This window comes from Stenella coeruleoalba (genome assembly GCF_951394435.1).
Source record: "Stenella coeruleoalba genome assembly, chromosome: 1".
Classification (NCBI taxonomy): domain Eukaryota; kingdom Metazoa; phylum Chordata; class Mammalia; order Artiodactyla; family Delphinidae; genus Stenella; species Stenella coeruleoalba.
This window is the reverse complement of record NC_137169.1, coordinates 97,560,757-97,582,416: the sequence shown is the minus strand read 5'-3', so window position 1 is coordinate 97,582,416 and position 21,660 is coordinate 97,560,757. Positions and strand designations below refer to the sequence as shown.

The 21,660-nt window shown below is 39.2% G+C and overlaps 1 protein-coding gene across 1 annotated transcript; it reads right to left on the bottom strand.

Moving 5' to 3' along the window:
• Positions 1–4,823: 4,823 nt before the first annotated feature.
• Positions 4,824–21,631, bottom strand: ATP5PB (ATP synthase peripheral stalk-membrane subunit b). The gene is made up of 7 exons (XM_079917916.1): positions 21,479–21,631; positions 21,166–21,202; positions 17,365–17,510; positions 14,464–14,627; positions 13,950–14,075; positions 8,977–9,156; positions 4,824–7,912 (listed from the first exon to the last, which is right to left on the bottom strand). The coding sequence occupies exons 1-7, from the start codon at positions 21,516–21,518 to the stop codon at positions 7,835–7,837; spliced, it is 771 nt and encodes a 256-aa protein (XP_079774042.1). The 5' UTR covers positions 21,519–21,631; the 3' UTR covers positions 4,824–7,834.
• Between the last annotated feature and the right edge of the window lie 29 nt (positions 21,632–21,660).

Here is a 21,660-nt window from a genome sequence, read left to right as displayed (position 1 = left end):
GTTGCATCTTGAAAGATGAATCACATTTTGTAGGCAGACAGAGGAATGAAGCATATTCCAGGCAGAGGAACAGCCTGAGCAAACACATGCTTTGTCATGTTTGTGATGTTCAGGGAAATGCAAGTATTTCACCGTCACTGGTGCTACAGGGAATGAGGGTGGGTGGGGATGGGGAATGGAAAGAGAAAGCCTGTAGAGGAAGGACAAGCTCACATGCTGGAGGACCCTAAACAAACCTCACCTTAGAGGCAATGGAGACAGTGCTGAAGGATGTAACATGATTACATTTGGGTTTGGCCAACAGAGTGTAGGAGGGACTGGTGAGGGGCAGTGGGACAGAGAGTGGGCAGGGAGTCCTTTAGTATGGCAGAGTTCTAGGTGAGAAACAGGGATGATCTGATTAGAGGCACAGGCTGTGGGGAAGAGGAGGTAGGGCAAAAAGATGATGAATCTAGTCTTTTTTCAGTTGTGAGAGGAAGGTAAGGGGGAGAGAGGAGCTCAAGATAACTCCCAGGTTTCTGCCTTGGATCACCAGCTGATGGTGAGAATACAGAAGGGGGGTGTAGGATTGGGCATATATAATGAGTTTACTTTTGGACACATTGAGTCTAGGGTGCCTATGGGAGCATTCAGGTAGAGAGGTCGAGAGGGATGTTGGATGCACAGGTTGGGGGCCCATGAAAGAGATCTAGATTTGTGTGCTAGGGAGTACTAGTTCTCAACGCTAACCAGAGCTCCTCTCCTCCTGGCCTCCGAGCCTCATTTGTGGTTTAGTAGTGCCATGTGATAAGCTCTGGCTAATGGTCTATGAATGAAAGTGATGTATTTCCCTTTTAGTTGAAGCATTTAATTGCTTAAGGAAGACCTCCTCTGATCCCTTCCCCTTCAGGGTGATTATGGAGATTTTGTGATGAGAAGGTGAGGCTGCAAGCTCTATATCTGAATCACTGAGTCACCGTATGGAGGATAGTTTCTCTGGAGGGTCACCTGGACCTGCAGTGGATTCTGTGTGAGCAAGAAATAAACTTTTTCATGTTACACTACTGAGATTTTGGGATAGATTCTTACCTCACTTAACCTAACCTACCCTGCCTAATAGATGTGAGGTATAGATTAGGAAGCCGTCAGCATACACGTGATAGTATCAATAGAAGCCATGGGGATGGATAAGATCATCCAGGTACAGTTTGTAGAATGAGAATAAAACATTCTTAGAACTCTGAGGAATACCACTATTTAACAGGAAGGCAGAAAAAGTGGAGTCAGCTAAGGAAATTGCAAGGAAACAGCGACAGCAGTAATAGCACACATATGCTACTAGAAGCCAGGGAGGAAAAGAAGGAAGGAAAAGCTGTGGCCAACAGTGCCAGGTGCTGCTGAGAGAGAGGCTGAGTAAAATGAGGACTGGAAAGAGTTGATTGAATTTGGAAATGAAGAGATCCTGATCTCTTTTGCTAAAGCAGCTTGGGGTGTAGTAGTGGTGGGGAGTCAGACTTCAGTGGGTTAAAGAGTGAATGGAAATCCCTAGACCTACAGCAGATTAGATCTTTTAAAGAGATCCTCTCGTTAAAGAACACCAGCAAATCCTGGATAAAACATTTGAAACACCATAATTTAAAAATGCATGGCTGGGGACTTCCCTGGTGGCGCAGTGGTTAAGAATCTGCCTGCCAATGCAAGGGACATGGGTTCGATCCCTGGTCCAGGAAGATCCCACATGCTGTGGAGCAACTAAGCCTGTGTGCCACAACTACTGAGCCTGAGCACCACAACTACTGAAGCCCATGTGGCTAGAGCCTGTGGTCCGCAACAAGAGAAGCCACCACAATGAAAAGACCGTGCACTGCAACGAAGAGTATCCCCCGCTCACTGCAACTATAGAAAGCCCGTGTACAGCAACGAAGACCCAACATAGCCAAAAATAAAAATGAATAAAATAAAATAAAATTATAAAAAAAAAATGCATGGCTGAACTAGATGTTGGAAATCCTCAAAGATCAGAAGGAGAGAGTTGAGTGAGACCTGAAGCTAAGGTTTGCTCTGGGAATAGCCACCAATTTTTTGTGACCTGAAGATTGGGTCTGAAGGCCTTGTATGAGGTCAGGAAACCAAGTCTAAAGCCTGCACCAAAGTGGGAAATTGGATTGGACCCCCTGAAAGGCAACCCACAGTGGGTGAATCAGGAAAAATCATGCTGCATGGAAATGGTAGGGATCCTTGCTGTATCAGTTTTCTATCACAGTATAACAAATTATCACAAGCGTAGATGGTTAAAACAGTACACATTTCTTTTCTCACGGTTTCTGTGGGTTAGAGGCTGGGACACAGCTTAATAGGGTTTTCTGTTTCAGGGTCTCACCGGACTACAGTTCAGGTATTAGCTGGGGCCTTGGTTTCATCAGAGGCTTGACTGGGGAAAATCCACGTCCCCTATTTGCTGGACAAATAAATTTTCTTTCAGCTGTATAACTGAGGGCCCTGGTTGTCAGCTAGAGTCTGTTTTCAGGTCCTAGAAGCTGCCTGCAGTTCCCTGCCATGTGGTCCTGTCCACAGGCAGTTCACAACCTGGCAGTTTGATTCTTCAAGGCCAGCAGGAGAGTCTCTCTCCAGCCTGCTAAGCTGGAGTCTTAACACAACGTAATGTAGTGATCGGAGTGCAGTGCAAGACTAGAATCATGTTATCTTCCTCCAAACAAGGTTTCTTTTATTGCTTTTGCCAGCCACCTGGGGGCACCAGCAATCTGTGATCACCTTAATCAAAGTTCGGGGCTTTTTACTGGGTCATCTGTTCACAGCAGGACACTGTTCATTAAGGACTGGTTATTTATTTATTTATTTTTGGCCACGCCCCGCAGCTTGCAGGATCTCAGTTCCCCAACCAGGGGTTGAACCCACGTCACAGCAGTGAAAGCCCGGAATCCTAACCTCTAGGCCACCAGGGAACTCCCAAGGGCTGGTTATTTGTCTTCATCTTTATTCCTAGAGTGCAGCTGACTGTGCGAATGGTAGTGGTGGTGGTAGGCAGTGGTGGTTTACTAGGGTCTCTATTCTTTTTTTTTTTTTTTCTTCATATATTTTATTTATTTTTTTAACATCTTTATTGGGGTATAATTGCTTTACAATGGTGTGTTAGTTTCTGCTTTATAACAAAGTGAATCAGTCATACATAAACATATGTTCCCGTATGTCTTCCCTCTTGCGTCTCCCTCCCTCCCACCCTCCCTATCCCACCCCTCCAGGCTGTCACAAAGCACCGAGTCAATATCCCTGTGCCATGCGGCTGCTTCCCAGTAGCTATCTACCTTACTACGTTTGTTAGTGTGTATATGTCCATGACTCTCTCTCGCCCTGTCACAGCTCACCCTACCCCCTCCCCATAACCTCAAGTCCGTTCTCTAGGAGGTCTGCGTCTTTATTCCTGCCTTACCCCTAGGTTCTTCATGACATTTTTTTTTTCTTAAATTCCATATATATGTGTTAGCATACGGTATTTGTCTCTTTCTGACTTACTTCACTCTGTATGACAGACTCTAGGTCTATCCACCTCATTACAAATAGCTCAATTTCGTTTCTTTTTATGGCTGAGTAATATTCCATTGTATATATGTGCCACATCTTCTTTATCCATTCATCCGATGATGGGCACTTAGGTTGTTTCCATCTCCGGGCTATTGTAAATAGAGCTGCAATGAACATTTTGGTACATGACTCTTTTTGAATTTTGGTTTTCTCAGGGTATATGCCCAGTAGTGGGATTGCTGGGTCATATGGTAGTTCTATTTGTAGTTTTTTAAGGAACCTCCATACTGTTCTCCATAGTGGCTGAACCAATTCACATTCCCACCAGCAGTGCAAGAGTGTTCCCTTTTCTCCACACCCTCTCCAGCATTTTTTGTTCCTAGATTTTTTGATGATGGCCATTCTGACTGGTGTGAGATAATATCTCATTGTAGTTTTGATTTGCATTTCTCTAATGATTAATGATGTAGGGTCTCTATTCTTGATGGGTCCTGAACTCCATCTTTTGTTCCTCTAGCCCTGTGAAACGACCAAAAACATGACTAAGTGTCTTAGCCATGTCTTTCAGATGGGCAAATGCTCCCAGGACAAAAATGGTCCTGAGGGCTAACCTCACCTCTCTGAATTTCCACTCTCTCTCAGTTCTTGATCTGATGATTTCTCATGATCTTTTGGTGCTTTAACATTTTTTAATTTTTATTGGAGTATAGATGATTCCCAATGTTGTTAGTTTCTGCTGTACAGCAAAGTGAATCAGTTATACATATACATATGTCCCCTCTTTTTTAGATTCTATTCCCGTATAGGTCATTATGGAGAAGTGAGTAGAGTTCCCTGTGCCATACAGTATGTTCTTATTATCTATTTTATTCTATTTTTTTTGGGGGGGCAAGATAATCTTTTTAGTAGACTGTGCTGAAACAACTGGGAATTCATATGAAAAACAAAAAAGTCTTAAACTCTTTATTTCACACCATCTACAAATTATGTAACATATCCTTACGGTGGGAGCTAAAATTACAAAACTTCTAGGTTAGGCAGAGATTTTTTTTTTTTTTAATTTTTAATGGAGTATAGTTGATTTACAGTGTTTTTAGCTTCAGGTGTACAGCAGTGAATCAGTTATACATATACATATAGCCACTCGTTTTAGGTTCTTTTCTCATATAGGCCATTACAAAGTATTGAGTAGAGTTCCCCATGCTACATAGTAGGTTCTTATTAGTTATCTATTTTATATATAGTAGTGTGTGTATGTCAATCCCAACCTCCCAATTTATCCCCCCCCTCCCGCCCCCTTTCCCCCTGGGTAACCATGAGTTTGTTTTCTGCATCTGTGACTCTATTTCTGTTTTGTAAATAGGTTCATTTGTACCATTTTTTTAGATTCCACATATAAGCGATATCATATGATATTTGTCCTTGTCTGACTTACTTTACTCAGTATGACAATCTCTAGGGCCATCCGGTGCTTTAATATTTTTAAGATATGTTTTATATTTCACCCAGATGCGAAAAATTTCTTCAGTAGGAGAGTTGGTCTGAATTACCTAGTCTACCATGACTGGAAGCAAATGTTACAGCATTTTGCATCTTAATTGCATTTAACCTCAGCAACAAAGTTGCAGGAATCTGAATCTTAATTTTCTTACTCCAACAAACAGAAAATTTACTTTTAAGCCACGTACGTTTTATAATCTTAACAAAGAATAGAAAGTCTTTAGAATAAATCTTACAAAAAAAGGTACAGGACCTTAACAGAGAACATTAAAAATTTTAATGAAAAACACTATGACCCAATAAATGGAAGCATAATCCCTAATTTAATTACTTCCCCTGGTGTCATTTATAATGTCCCTCTATCTCCTGCATTTCCTGGAAACTAGAATTTACATCTTAAGTCCTGAGAGATTCAGGTTAAATACGTCTGGCTAGATTACATCACAGGTGATACTGTCTACTTCGTATTTCAGCAGATCAGGAAAGATATCTGGTTATTCCACCATGAATGATGCTAAGAATAGCCAGTGAATTACTTAACTGACCACTTGATGGAATGATCTTCAGATTCTTATTAGTTATCATGGATTAGAAATTATTTTTACGGTCATTACAAAATTTATGACAAAAGAACCCAACATTTCCCTTTTATCATTGACAAATGTAATCCATTTCTTTTGCTAATACGAAAATACTTCAAATCAATTGAACTTTTTCATACCATACATTTAAAAAATAACTGTCATACTCTTGAGACTGCACAACCAATTACCATGCAGCCAATTTGTACATACCAAACCACATCCACCACATAGAAATGAATTTCTGGTATTCTGAAGGTAAAGATCTGGCGTTTCCCCTCTAGGAAACCTGCTCAGCTTATTACCACCTTTTCATTCCTGACTGGCTTCACTTTGGGTTGTGATACCATGCTCCTTGGGCACAGGTAAACAAACTCCTCCAGCACATCCTTGTCCAAAAGGAGCAGCATATGCTCTACAGCTGGCTGCAACAGTAAAGTCCAGGTGTCACAGCATCGTGTTGGCTATCCATACAAACATGTTGTAAGTGTTGCTGTGAGTACAGGATGTCATTCATCTGGCTCCCTGGTTCTGGGGACTATGGGGCACACTGTCAGTCTCTGCTTGGATCTGATAGCCTTATGAGGAGACCCAGATGAAACTGTTCTCATTATGAAGTGACTGGCCAGAGGACTTTGACAGCCTCATGCCTAGCCTAGCTGCCTTTGCGAATGCAAAGAAGCAACTTTGTGGCTTATACATACTGGTGCTAATCTGTTAACGCACCAGTTGTAGCTGGGCCTATAACTTCCCAACCCTTCTCTGGGTCATCCTTCAGCTTCTCTAACCTTTGGACCAGGTGTGTGAGGAAAGGTTTGGGGTTTTGCAGGACAATCATACCATGAAGACCTGAGGTAATAAAAACTGACAAGGGTTTCAGTCCGTGCTTGTGATTTCCACTTGTTCCTACCTGCTCCCATTTCACATCCACCTTCCCTTCTTAAATGCCTGCTCCATGCACGTCAAGCTCCTTCATCAGAAACAAAGATTAAGAGCTTACAGAGGTGGCTTAACCAGCTCCCGTGACACCATAAAGTCAAATCCCTTACCTATAAACATATATCCTAGTAGCTCTGCTTCTCTGACTGAATGCTGACCGATACAGTTATGTACAAGGACACTGACGAGGTTATTGAGACTACCTAAAATGGTGCTTGTCATTACACTCTCAAAACACCTAAAATCTGTACTGTTTCACATATTCTTACTGCCTCTCCAGTAGATATTTAACTCCCTGAAGTAGGAACTTTTTATCTCTGTATGACCAGTGCAGGATTGTGCTTAGCACGGCAATTCTTTGTATAATGAATAATCTGGAACATCTCTGCTGACCTTATCAAAATCTCCTTTAAGTAACATCTTAATAATATCAGTCTGATTTCTATATAAGATGAATACATTAGCCATCAATCAATAAATACTGACTTAAATGATTGTTATATAATTAAAACCTTAGGAAGTCAATGAAAATGGCAATTATCCATATGGTACGTATTTTCAAATATTTCCTATTATGTAAGTTATCCATCTGTTTACAAGTAAATCCTTATACAAGTATGGGAGAATTAAATATAGACAAACCAATGGAAGGGCAGAATCTTCTAACTATCTGCTGGATTCTTCAGAGTGATTTTATGACACATTGAGTCCATAATATTTTCTGTTGACATACTACTAAAATGAAAATAAAGTCAATGATATAATTTGATATACAAGATTTCCTTTAGTTATTTTAAGAATACTGAAAAGTTTTAAATTCTCCATAACCTGTCAGCAAGAAATAGCTTACCACTAAGTTTTATAAACAATATTATCAGCTCAATGACTTCTTTAATTTTTACCCATATAATAAATGTTGAAATAACATTTCAGAAAATTATGCATCTTGAAAAACTTTGTTTCAACCGTCATTTTATTGTAAGATGGCTGAATTAATTCAAATTTAAACTCTAACTTGACAATTTTTAGTCAGGTACCAAACTTTATTCAAAGCAAACTGCTTATTCAAAAGTGATCATGGAACAACTCAAAATGCAGAGCAAGAAGGATGAGAGAAACATCTTCCTGGCCAACAGATTGTTTTAATTCTCTCATTACATGAAACTCAAACTTTTCATTTTTAGGAAAGGGAAACTAACTTCAGTATAGGGCAATACAGAAAGATTCTGTCACATAGACTAGTTTCCATTTAGTCAGTCAACTGTTTCTAGCTGTCTCAATTGGGACAGATGCATTTACAGAACTGGCTGTGCTTGAGCCTTCTTTGCAAGCAGCTTTAGATCTGCAATGCACTTGGCAATTGTCTCCTTCTCCTGTGATAAGGAAAGAGAAAGCTGGTTAGAACTTTTCAAATCATGGAAGGGTATAAACACTGTAATTCTAAAGGATACCTCCTATAAGAGGTTCCTCGGAATCTCAAGATGGAGTACTGGCTTAATATGATAGACTACAAAAAATTATTTAATTATTTAACATGGGGGAGATGCAAAATTTATTCTAAGCAAATGGAGGGAATTTAAAGTCCCCTGGCTCATAGCTTTCATCAGTGAAACCTGTTTAGAGGTTGAAGCTAGATACTCCTGTAACCATGTGCCACTGATGTTAGGTTTTACAGCTAACAGCTGCTTAAAAAAGACCAACCTAACAAACATTAGTAATAGAGAAATGTTAAGAAAGAATAAAAATAACTTTTAGTCTCTTTTGTATACTTTTGTCTTTTCAAGTTTCTTAAATAAGTATATAACTTTTATGTAAAAGACAGTTTATTTTAAAAAACCCAAGGCATTAAATGTTGACAGACCCTGTTTTTCTAGTCCTGCATGGTTATGCAGAAAATGATCAGAAATGCCTAAGTATACTATAAATCTAGGAAAGAAGACATAAAGTCAAAAGTAAATAAAGAACATAAAATTTAAAAAGGAAATCACATTTAGGTAAAAAATAGAAAACATTTCTGTTCAAGACCAATGAATTAAGTGGCTGGGAAGAGGAAATGGCATGGAATGGAAATCATGGAATTATTCAGAAAATGGAAGAGGCTCAGAAGAAGACTTGTCCAGCCTCTGTTTTACAGAGAAATGAAATATGTTGCTTAATATTTCCCAAATGTTGGAACTTGAACATACGTCTGTTCAACGAGTGTTCTCAACCATCTTTCCACTCCTCTTGATCCATGAGGTGAGAGACTCTTTGGAAGCCAAACTTTGAGGAGGGAGGCAACCTACCAAGGCAGTTGTACAGCATCTTCTAGGTTACCACTAACCAGAAAAGTGAACCAGGACCACTCCAATGTCTCTAGGCTAAAGACTCCTTACGAGCTATTTTTATCCTGTCAGAGATATCAATACAACTCCAGAAGCTTCAAAACATCATGTACCTGCTGCGCAGAGATGCTCTGTACCACGTTCTTCTCCACCCAGTTTATCATGTGCTCTTGTTCCTTCTGACGTGTCATATTCTGCACAGAGATGTGATAGTCCAGGCGATTCTTTACCTCCTTGTATACTCTATGCAGTCGTTCCCGGTAAGCAACTTCCAAAGCCATGGCAATGTTATTCTGAAGAAAATTAAGAAGTGATGAAAACTGTTTGCATAGTTAAAGGATCACTTCCATTCTGAGGATTCTGCCCATTAGAATACCCATCATTACCTGTATTTTATGCAAAATTCATTTGTTTAATATGAATAGGTAACACATGCATGTGGTAGAAAAATTCTAACAGCATATAGTAAAAATATATTTAAAAGTATATGCAGTAAAAAATAAGTCTCCTCCAGCCCCTCCATAGGCTACCATCTTCCTCTATTTCTTGTATTTTCTCCCAGAAATATTTAATAAACAAAACATAGGTAAATGTACACACACAAACATCACTTTTACTGATTATGACACAAAGACCCACCTTAATTTTAAAAGTTACATTGGATTCTACTATTTTGGTGTCTCATAATCCATAATTTATTTAAGCTCTATTAATAGATTAGGTTGCTTCCAATTCTTTAACAAATAATGCTGCTGCGTATATTGTATGTGTCTTTGCACTTATGTGTGAATACTTGCTGGGTCAAATAATAGCTAATAACTGTTGAGTACCTACTATGTTCTAAACACTGTGTGTCAATTCAATTAAATCTTAAAATCACACCATGGGATAGTTACTATTATTATACTCATTTTACAGTGAGGAGGAAACAGAGGCAGATGCTAAGGAATTTGTCCAAGGTTATAGAGCAAATGAACTGTGAAGCCAAGACTTGACTACAAGGAGTCAGGCTACAAAGCCCAGGCTCTTAAAGATCCATTTTAACTTGTGATTAACACTGTCCAATTCCACAGAAAAGTTGTACTGCTTCATACTCTCACCAGCAACACAAATGCTTGTTACTCTAAACCCTGGCCAATGGTGTTTATAAAACATTTCACTCTCGACTATTCTGATAAGCAGAAAAAAATATCAATTTTAATTGTCATTCTCTAAGGAGAAAATTTACATATTTAGAAGCCATTTACATTTACTTACATCTTTATAAATTGTGCATGTCCTACACCTAGTTTTCTACTGGGATGTTGGTCTATCCTAAGGTAACTACCCTTTTGTGTCATATGGAATGCATGTGTTCTTCCTAGTTTGTCTCTTAACTTTGTTTATGGTAACTTCTACATGTAAAACTTAAATTTTTAATGAGATCAACTTAATTTTTCCTCTTATAGTTCCTGGATTTTTAAAAATTGAAGTATAACTGTCATACAATATTACATTAATTTCAGGCATACAAACACAATGATTCGGTATTTGTATATATTGTGAAATGATCACCACAATGGGTCTAGTTAACATGCGTCACCACACAAGTTTCTGCATTTTGTTGTCTTTATTAGAAAGGCTTTGCCATTCCAAGGGTATTGTATTGTTTTTCATGTTCTCTTTTTCTACTTTTATGGTTTCATTTCTTATCTAAAGATCTTTAATTCATCTTAAATTTGTTTTGGTGTAAGGCAAAAAGTAGGAAAACAACTCTGTACCTACAAAGATACCCGTCTGTCTTTCCCCTCTAAGATGAAAATGCCACCGATCTAAACTACCTTATGAGTTTAGGTCTATCTCTAGACCCTCTCTCTCAAGTGCTGTGCCAATCTGACTTTCTATTCATGTAGTGTGCCAAGCTATTTATTTAAAGTTCCTTTACAATTTTGAGCTTTAATATTTGGTAGGACTGTTCACTACTTCTCTTTTTCAGAATACTCCTGAATATTTTTTACTTTTTCTAGTAATAATCAATTTGTTCAAGTCCCAACACCCCCTACTCCTAGTCTATTAGTATTTTCTTTCTAGGAATGTGTAAAATTTAGAGATTAAAGTAGGGAGAATTTGATATCCTTATATTATTGAGTCTAGGTTCTCAGAACCTTATACCTCACAAGCATTTCACATTTTTCAAAGCAAAAAGACTCTATTTCTAGTTAAGTTACTCCTAGGTATCTCTTCCTAAATGGTTTACCTTTTTCTCTTATATTTTCTAACTGATATTTATATACAGAAGGCTACTGATTTTGTTTATTAGATATTAATTTGGTACCCAAATACCTTACTGATTTGCTTATGGTTTTAAGAGTTACGTTGATTCTCTCAGCTTTCTGAGGTATATAATCAGGTAATCTGTAAGTAGGATAACTTTATGTTATCTAATTTTTATACTTCTTATTTCTTTCTCTTCTCTAATATCAGCTACTACTGCCAGAATAACATTGATTTAGTAATGGTGACCGGTATATTGTCATCTTCTAGTCTGTAATGAGAATGCTTATAGGTCTGCCTATTTTATATAAAGGCTTCAGATATTAATCTCAAGTAGGCCCTTAATACTTCTAGGTACATCTTTTTTTTTTTTTTTTTAGTCCATTCACTCTCCTGTTCTTCTTTCTCCTGAAATCTCTAGTATATCTCCTTGACTACTTTCCTTTTCAACAAATGACCTACCTTCCTATTTCACTGAGAAAAAGGAAACAAAGAACTTCACAAACTTCTAGCACCATATAAACCAATCTACCTGGACCCATACTCACATACTTTGCCTTCCTTTAACTATGGCTGAACTGTCTCTGCTCTTGAAGCCAACCCTTCCACCTGTGTATTCTAAACTCTCTGGCCTACTGAAGGACATGGCTCCAGCAAATTCCTCCCTACTCCCACCCCTTTCTTGCATCAATTTTTCTCTCTCTACTAACTTCTATCAGATGCTAACATGTAGTTATACTTTCCATCTTTTAAAAAATCTCTCTTGATTACTACATCCTACCTTCTGAGCTACTGAGTCATTTCTTTGCCCAATACAGTAAAACTCCTTCACAATTTTGACAGTGATCTATACTCAGACTCCAATTTCTTTTCTTCCATTTTTTTTTTCCTTCAACTTACTCAAATAGCCCTTACCAAGGTCACCAACCTCCATGTTGCTAAATCCTATGCCAAATTCTTAGACCCTTACTACTTGACCATAAGTAGGGCAACTACAAATTAAAATAATCCTTGTTTCCTCCAGTTATTTTCTTTCATGTTCCAGTCTTACAGCTGTGCCTCTTGTAAGCTCATGATTCCCTCATCTCCAGTCTGGAATTCTTCCCAGTGATTCCAGACTCATATATCTAATGGTCTACCTAACAACTCTATTTAGCTAACTCACTGGCATTTCGAACCAATGCATACAAGATTGAAGGCTACTTTCAACAAGGCAATCAGAGTCACCCTTCAAAACACGAGCAAGATCATATCACTCCTCTGCCTAAAAGATTCAATGACTTTCTCTCTCATTCTGAGTACAAGTCAAAGTTCTCATAGAAGCCTGTAAGACTTTACATGACCTAGCCCTTGGCCACTCCCTGCCTTGCTTCCTTTACCTTCCTCCTCACTCATTCCACTTCAGCTACAGTGGCTTCCTTACTTTTCCTTGTCTATACCAAGCAAGCTTCCAGGATTAGGGCCCTTGCAATTGTTCTTCCCTCTGCCTGGAATACTATTTCCTCAGAAATCCACACAGCCTGAACCATCACTTTGACAGGTCTCTATTCAAATATCACATTAGAAGCCTTTCTAGCCTGCCCAATAAAAACAGTAACTCCCTCCTTCTAAAATCTCTTTTCCTTTAACATAAGTTCATTATTCTACATGTACTTCATACCAGTTGACATTCACATCTGCTTAATTATTTTTCTCCTGTCCTTCTCTCAACCCCTGGCTAGGAGAGAGACCCTAGGAAGGCAGACTTTGTTTTGCTCTCTGCTGTATTCCCAGCACCTTGCCTTGACCAGTGTCCACATATAAAATATACCTATTAAATATTTCATAAATAAATAAAAATTTTAATGACTATCATTTGAATCTTATAAAAAAGCTACATCTTCAAAAGCCAGATTTTGTTTGTGCATACATAGTTTCTATGAGGCAGGAAGCATTTAGATTGTAACCTAAATCTGCACGGAAAGATATTTTAAAAATTTCTGAGGATTTCAAACATTTATGTGCTTAAGAATCTCTCAGGATCCTATTTAAAAAAAAATACAGACTCTTGGATAGCTCCTAACAGAGGTTCTAATCTCACAGGTCTTGGAATGGGTCCAAAAATTTGCATCAAAGATGACTGGTGCACATGGTACCGAGACTACACTAGGAAATACTGGCCCAAACCCTTAATATTTCAGATACTTATTTTACCTTAGCACCTAATTTTTCATTTCATAGGTGTTTCTATACATAAAATTTCAATATAAGCTCATCTCACTTTAAATATCAGGCATAAAGTACTGGGCTCAAAGTAATTAACAACAAAATGCTTGAACACGTTCCTAAAGTTGTTTTAGAAACTACATATTTTAGAATCTAATTATGCTTTGATCATAGTAAAAAGCTCTCCGGCCATCTGAATCTGCTTTGTGAATCTGGAATGTGAGGTATCAGATTTTCTTATAGCAAGTATGTTAAGTAAGACTTTCTTATAGTGAGCATGTATGAAATGCACAGCATGTATTTCACCTACTGTATTTTACAGTGAATGCCATTTTTTAATCTGCTATAACTTAATGAATTATTTTCCCTCTGTGTGGACTCAAAATGTGTCCTTTTATACTTTTTACTTTTTCTAGTTTTAGAGTAATAATTCTAGTTATTTTTCTACTGGATAGGTCCACTGTATAGTTAATATCTGTAACTGCTATTTAGACCCCCACCCAAATATTCTCTTTTCTAAACAAAATATGCTCAACTTATCCAACTATTCCTCGTAAGATTCTAATTTTTTGTGTTAAATGCACACAAATGAGTAACTTCACTTGCCTTAGAAAGTTCTGAAACCTACCCTCTGGACATCAAAAAGGTAATGGCGCTTTTGAACCAGTGCCTGATGTGACTTCTCCAGATCAATTGCATCTTGGATTTGTCTGATGGAAGCCTGTTTCACTTCTTCCAGTTCGGCAATTTTTTGCTGCAATTATGATATTTACAACAAAGATCAGTGAAAGTACCAAGGGTAATAAAAAAGTTTCATTTTATGCTTCCTCGAAGTCATACCCCTCATTTGTGAAAACACCCACACATAGGGAGAACTATACAAATCCGTGAAAAGAGTTGCCAAAAATAGCTATGCAGTATCTTGTTGAATGAACAACACTATGGAAAAGCTGGAGAAAGTTTGGTAGATTTTTAAAACTTGATCTCAAGTTAGTAATAACATTAACACTTATAACCGAAATCATTATAATTAGATTCATTTCTATATGCTCTGCCCCTATCATTCGTACCAAAAACATCACTTGATGGCTTTGACACGATTACTACGGTCTAAAATAGGAAATAAGGTTTATGGTTCTTACCTCATTGAGTTTATCAGCAAATTCACCAATAGAGGCACCATATTTTTTAACTACATAGATAAGCACCCCTATTGCTGAAATGGCAGAGAAGGTCTCTGCAGTTATCACATATATTTCTTTGGAGAGTAAATATAAGATAAGCCCAGTTCCGAGCACGTAGGGTCCTAAAAGAAGAGAAAGTTATTTTATGATGGATATACTATGTCTAAAAGGGGAAGACAGAGATACTTCCGTACTTAATTAGTTGAAGGCAAAGTTAATCATGATTTTAAATAATCAGATTCAAAGACGGAACACTAGATGAGAACCAGTATGGTAGGGTTGCAAGAACAAGGATCTGGACCCATGGAAATCTGACTCTGCAACTTATAAAACACTGAGCAATATAGATGATCTCTGAGCTTAGTTTCCTTAACTGTAATATGGGAATAGTACCTTCCTCATAGGGTTGATGAAATTGAGAAATAATGTATATTAAGTATCTGGTACAATTGCTCAACTAACAGGAAGTATTTTATAAAGATGTCAAGTTACTTCCAGAAGTAATTTGTGCAGCAAAATATACTATTTATTGAGTGGGGACATTGGTCAGAATAAAATTTATCCACTCTTGCCTATTTACTGAATAGGAACCTGACACTGGAAATAAGCAAACAAAACAGATACAACTATGAAGCATGTATGTAAAAGAACTAAATAACAGGATTCTCAACTCCTGTAGTGTCTTATTATAATGCTTCAAATATAGCCATCTTTTTCTTTAACCAGGCCATGAATTCTGAAAGGACACAAACCATAAGGTACATTTCTTTAGGATTTTCCTCTATGCCTCATTAGATGCTAGGTAAGGTCAAAGCAGGTCTTTGGGGAAGCAGTTTACAATGTTTTTGAGCAATACAGGTACCAAAGGATGTTAGGATGTACTATGAGAATAAAAGGGTTACATTCTCAAATATATTTTACCCAGTTTCCCATACAAAGTTTCAACAGTTCATTTTTTAAAAAAAATTTGCCTTCAATGTATAAATTTTAAATGTGAATTGATAAGAAAGGCCTATCATATGTAGCATTTTTATCAGCTATGGAGGTCTGAGGAACTTAATGTTTCTTGCAATTTTAGTCTACCTTAGGCCACTCCCTGGAGAGATTAAAAAAAAAAAAACTTTGGTTTTCAATGTTTCATGGTCATAGCAATATTTGGAAACAGCAAGAGAGGCAGTGCATGTAGTAGAAAGAACACTAAACTTAACTGTAGAACCTGTGTTTAAGTCCAACTCAGTCACTAAAGAGAGAATAAATCTCAGCAAATTCTTTGTTTTCTAGTTCCGGGTAATAAAAATGTCTTCATAGGGCTTCCTGGTGGCACAGTGGTTGAGAATCCACCTGCCAACGAAGGGGACACTGGTTCGAGCCCTGGTCCGGGAAGATCCCACATGCCGCGGAACAACTAAGCCCGTGCGCCACAACTACTGGGCTTGTGCTCTACAGCCTGCGAGCCACAACTACTGAGCCTGTGTGCCTAGAGCCCATGCTCTGCAACAAGAGAAGCCGCCACAGTGAGAAGCTGGCGCACCGCAACAAGGAGTAGCCCCTGCTCACCACAACTAGAGAAAGCCTGCAAGCAGTAATGAAGACCCAACGCAGCCAAAAATAAATAAATGAATTTATTAAAAAAAAAGAAAGTCTCGGGCTTCCCTGGTGGCGCAGTGGTTGAGAGTCCGCCTGCCGATGCAGGGGACACGGGTTTGTGCCCTGGTCTGGGAAGATCCCACATGCCGTGGAGCGGCTGGGCCCGTGAGCCATGGCCGCTAAGCCTGCGCGTCTGGAGCCTGTGCTCCAGACAGTACAGCAAAAAAAAAAAAAAAAAAAAAAAAAAAAGTCTTCATAGAACTGTTGTATGGATTAAATAAAGTGAAAGCATATAGTATTATAAAAATGTAAGGTTTCAGTACAGTTTATGCCTTTTTATTTATTTATTTTAAATAAAATTATTTATTTATTCATTTGGCTGCGTTGGGTCTTCGTTGCTGTGCGCGGGCTTTCTCTAGTTGCGGCACGCAGGCTTCTCACTGCGGTGGCTTCTCTTGTTGCGGAGCAGGGCTCTAGGTGTGCAGGCTTCAGAGCACAGCCTCAGTAGTTGTGGCACACGGGTTTAGTTGCTCCGTGGCATGTGGGATCTTCCCGGACTAGGGCTTGAACCTGTGTCCCCTGCATTGGCAGGCGGATTCTTAACGACTGCGGCACCAGGTAAGTCCCTATGCCTTTTTAAAAGGAAAAAAAAAACCTGATTAACATGGCCCAGCTCTTTTTTCGTAATTATACATACAACACAGAGTCTCTATTGCCTTACCTGGCTTTATTTTAATCCACAGCTCTTTCTATCATTACCTGAAAATGTATTATACAGTTACTCAATTTTGGTTTTTTTGGCCGCTCTGTGCGGCTTGCAGGATCTTAGTTCCTTGACCAGGGATGGAAGCCGGGCCCCTGCAGTGAAAGCACCGAGTCCTAACCACTGGACCGCCAGGGAATTCCCCAGTTACTCATTTCCTTATTGTCTATCCTACAAAAGAATGTATGTTTCATGATGGCAGGCACTTCAGTTCACCACTGTATGCCTAGAACAGTGCCTAGCATACAGCAGGCAGTCAATAAATTTGGCGTAACAAGAAATGGAGACAATGTTATAAAATCAAGTTAAAATCCCAAACAAATTTATTCCAAAGACAAGTTAAAGCAACCAAATCAATTCTTATATTGAATCACTTCCACACTTTACTTTAAAAACAACTGACTTGATTTTTCTGGTACATGTGGAAGAGGTTAAGAGACCACTAAAACGCTAGATTAACATAAACCATACCATCTAAACATACTATCAAACATTGGGCAAATGCTCACCTGTTACACCAGTTTTAGGATAAAGGAACTGGAAAAATTCCTCAGGGATCAGCCCAAAACGAACTTTTCCTCCATATTCAGGAAGAGGTGGTACAGGGGCAAGACTTGGCTGCCCTTTGTGAAAGATCCTTGTTGCCTGCAATACCCTACAGGTAGGAATTACACAAATTTAAAGCCTATTCTTTAAAGAGAACACAATGTATGAACAACTGTAGAAAAGAACAAATAGGGATGAGGATTGAGGCTGTTTCCCACTGTCTTAATGGGAACAGAACAGACCAAGAACAGGAAGGTTAGGGTCCCATAATTAGCTGTGTGATAAGGGGAAACAACTTACTTAAAGCTGTATGTAACCTTCTACCCAATACTAGAATCCCTTCTGTTAAGTCTTACGGGTCATCTGTCTAGCACTTTATATGTCTATTACTAGCAATGAATTATGTAAGAACATAGACTCTGCAGCGAGACTATCTGGGTTCAAATTTTAATTTATGCTTTTGTAGTCTCTGATTTCTCTAAAGTAAAGTAGGAACAAAGAATATGACCTTAGAGGGTTGCTGTGAGGATTAACTGAGTTAATAAATGTAAAGTATATAGAATAGTGCTTGGCATATGGTAAAGTTTTATGTAAGCGGTTAGCTATTACATGTCCACTGTGCTGTGAGCTCCCTGATGGCAAGAACTTTGACCTTTCTGAATATTCTCTGTATTGGGGTGCTAAATAACCACTAAGTGAAACATGCTTTTTCAGTGTTGGATAGCTCTAACTATGATCATCCTTTGAATTGAACTGCTACATACATCCTTGAAACCTCTATCCATTGGTTCTAATATTATTCTTCTATGTAAGTTAACACTCATGTATCTGGGTTAAACATCTCAGTTCCTTCACAATCCTGACTGTCCACAAGCAGCAAACTGGTTTTGTTTACAAAAATGAAGTATACAGAACTGAACACAATACTGAACTGAAATATAGCTTGACTGATTCATTCATCCTACAAATATCAATACATATTGAGAACTTGCTATTGCCATCGCTGGGCTTGAACCACTGTACTATTATCATGGATCTGCGAACTATTCTGATCTTTAAAGTAGCCTAAGATTGTATCTGTAGCAGTTACAGCATACTGCTACATAGGATTCTGATGAAATAAAATCCTCTAGCCTTTTCATATCTGCTGTCGAGCTAAATCCCCTTCAAATTCTAAGTATGTTTTTGTCCCTCCCCTCCCCTCTCTCTTATCTCCTTGCAATGTAAGAGTTTACATTATTTCATTGATTATTGTTCACTGCCTGTCTTTTGAATATTATTTCTGCTTCCCAATGTATTGAGTTACCTCACCAACTTTTGAAATCTGAGAATCATGCTCAAGATTCTTTCATTTTAATCAGGGTTTCTAAACCTCAGCACTACTGACATTTTCAACTACTGACAACTCTTTGTTGTGGAAGGCTGTTCTGTGCACTTAGAATAATTAGGAGAATCCCTGTGGCCTTTGTACACCAGATGCCAGTAGCATCCCCCCTCCTACCCAGTGGTGACAACCAAGAAGTGTCTCCAGACATTGCCAAAAGTCCCTTGGAGGGCAAAACTGCCCCAGGTTGAGAACCACTGACTTAAATCATAGCACTAAAGAACTTGCTTTAGGGGAACACAAATCCTCTCCCTAACTGGCTGTCTCACGTCAAGCCCTCATCTACTCCTGCCTAAACAAGTAAGTAACCCAAAATCTGTTCTCTTGGCTCTTCCTCAAATACCCCTTGAACCTAGCCCCCTCCCTGCTGCTTTGAAAGTTTTTAAAATGCAAATTTGACTTTAAAACTCTTCAACAGGCTCTCTCCTGCCCACAGAAAACAAACTACTTGTTTGATTCAGCACCTGTCAAATTTTATATCCTCATCTTCCTTCATTCTCCTGCTCTCCAGCCATATGGAACTACTTACAGCTTTCAAAAACAAACAAACAAAAAAAACAAAAAAACCCTCATGCTGCTCCTTCTGCCTGGTATACCTTTCACTTAATGAGTGCCAAGACCAACCAGCCTTCAGAACATCTTGAGTATATCCTTTGTAAAGGCCTTCCAATCTTGGGTTGACAATTACTCACTCAACAAAACATTTACTGACTTTCTGCTTATATTAGGCACCGGGAGTTTAACAATAAGCAGACAAAGTCCCAGCCTCTGACATTCTAGTAGGGGTTTGGGAAGTGTTGAGTGTATAGGTCCATACACAATTTCAGACAGTTTTAAGTGCCATGAAGAAAAACAGGTGAAGGAAGGGGCTAAGGAGCAATGGAGTGAGGGAAAGGCTTTTTTGGTAGATCAGATGACATTTGAGCCAATGACCTGGGGAAAAGAGAGAAGAGCAACTACAAAGGTCCTGAGGCAACAATAAGCTTGGCAGTTTTCAGAGGAATAGCAAGAAGGCCAGTAAGGCTAGAGAATGAGCTTAAAAGAGAACGTAAGAAGGTAAATCAAGAGGTAGGATGGGGTCAACCCATGTTGAACTTTCTGTGTTAAGGTAAGTTTGGATTTGATTTCAAGTGGGATGGGCAGCTCTAGAGGGTTCTGCAGGGGAAGGGTGGGGGGACTGACAGAATCCCTGTGGCTATTGTGAGGATGGCCTGTAATGGGACAAGAATATAGATTCAAGGAGACTAGTTAGGAGACAACTGAAATAGCCTAGGTGAAACGTGATGGTGGTTCACACTCCAGTAGCAGTAGTAGTGGAAGAAGTGGTCAGAGTCTGGATATCATCTGGAGAAAGAGCCTTACTAATGCATTAGACATGAAATGTGAAAGAGAAATCAAGGATGTTCCTTGCATTTTGTATATGTATTTATTATCTATATTACAATTATTTACTTGTCTATATGGAATCTTTCTTCTCTGAGAAGTTGGAAGCAGCCAATTATAGCCTCACTTTATTGCTTATACAAAAATTACAGATAAACCAAAGCCACTTTTTCAAGCTACAGGATTGTTATCAAATTTTTCAAGATTTAGGACTAAGTCTGGAAGTAAAAAGAGAAATCCCAAAGAAAACTGACGTTTTATGAAATATCAGTAACACCTTCTAATATTTACTAAGCACATACTATGTACCAAGCACTGTTTTTAGGGTTCCCAGGAATTAATTCCCTTAATTTTCACAATCCATAATGTACTATTCTATTTTGCACAAGGGGAAATTAAGGTCCCACAGTAAGGTCCCACTTGTAAGTGGAGGAGCCCGGTGTACCCTCTTTCAGCTTTGGAATCCTCGCTGTAAACTACCATTTTATAGCTGCCTCCTCTGGTAGACTGTGCGTGAGGTCCACGAAGGCAGGTACTTAACCTTACTCATTTTTTTTACGTTCGGTTACGTGCGTGGCAAGATAAATATCTACTGAAACGACGAATAATTTCTCTGACCTGACAGTAAAAGTTGGAATCTGGGAGGCAGATTAAAAACAATATGCTTCACTGTTTTATTTAACAAAACTTGTCCTAGGGTATGCAATCTAGTAACCCCGACTAGAGATGCCGCAGCTGTGCCTAGCTGAAGGTCACAAGGGAGAGGGGCGGGGCTTAGGGGACACCAAAACCAGTTTCTAGTTTAGTTAGAACACATTAAGTGACACAACGGTGTTCCAGGCAGTAACAGGAGCACACATGTTTGAATGAGACTTGAAGCGTTCCAAAATAACCTAAAGAAAGGTAATTACCGGCCCAAAGCTAAGAACAGATTACCCAGAAGTGAAATAGGTGATAAAACACGGACAAAAGGGAGTATTACACCCCTTACACTTACCCTGGACCGAGGAGGGCTGCGTTCTTCAGAGAGGGAGCTAGAAATACACAAGGCACAGGTTAGCAAGGTCACCGTGAAATCTGGTTTGCCCCTTCCTCGGTCCCCGCGGAGCCCAATCACTAAGGCCATGCGTCCCCCATTCCTATCCCCCGAGACCCCACACTCTCCTTCTGAGCGGCACTAATCAACTCTCCACGCAGGCCCAAATCCCGCCGCGCCTTTCATCCCCTTTCCTCCCACCCGCTCCAAGTAACCCTAGACGCGCTGGTTTGCAATCACTCTGCTAGCCTGGACTAGGGTCTGTACCTCTCACCTGCTGCGGTGGCGGCAGAAAGTACCACCCGGGACAACATTGTCAGATAGCGTCCACACAACAGTCTTCGCGCCCCAGTGACCGCTACAGGAGACTCTGTCAGGGGCAGAAACAAGATGGTCGCTCACAAGTCTCGCGAGAAGAGAACATCGTGCCCTTTTCATCAACTTCCGGTCTTTTTT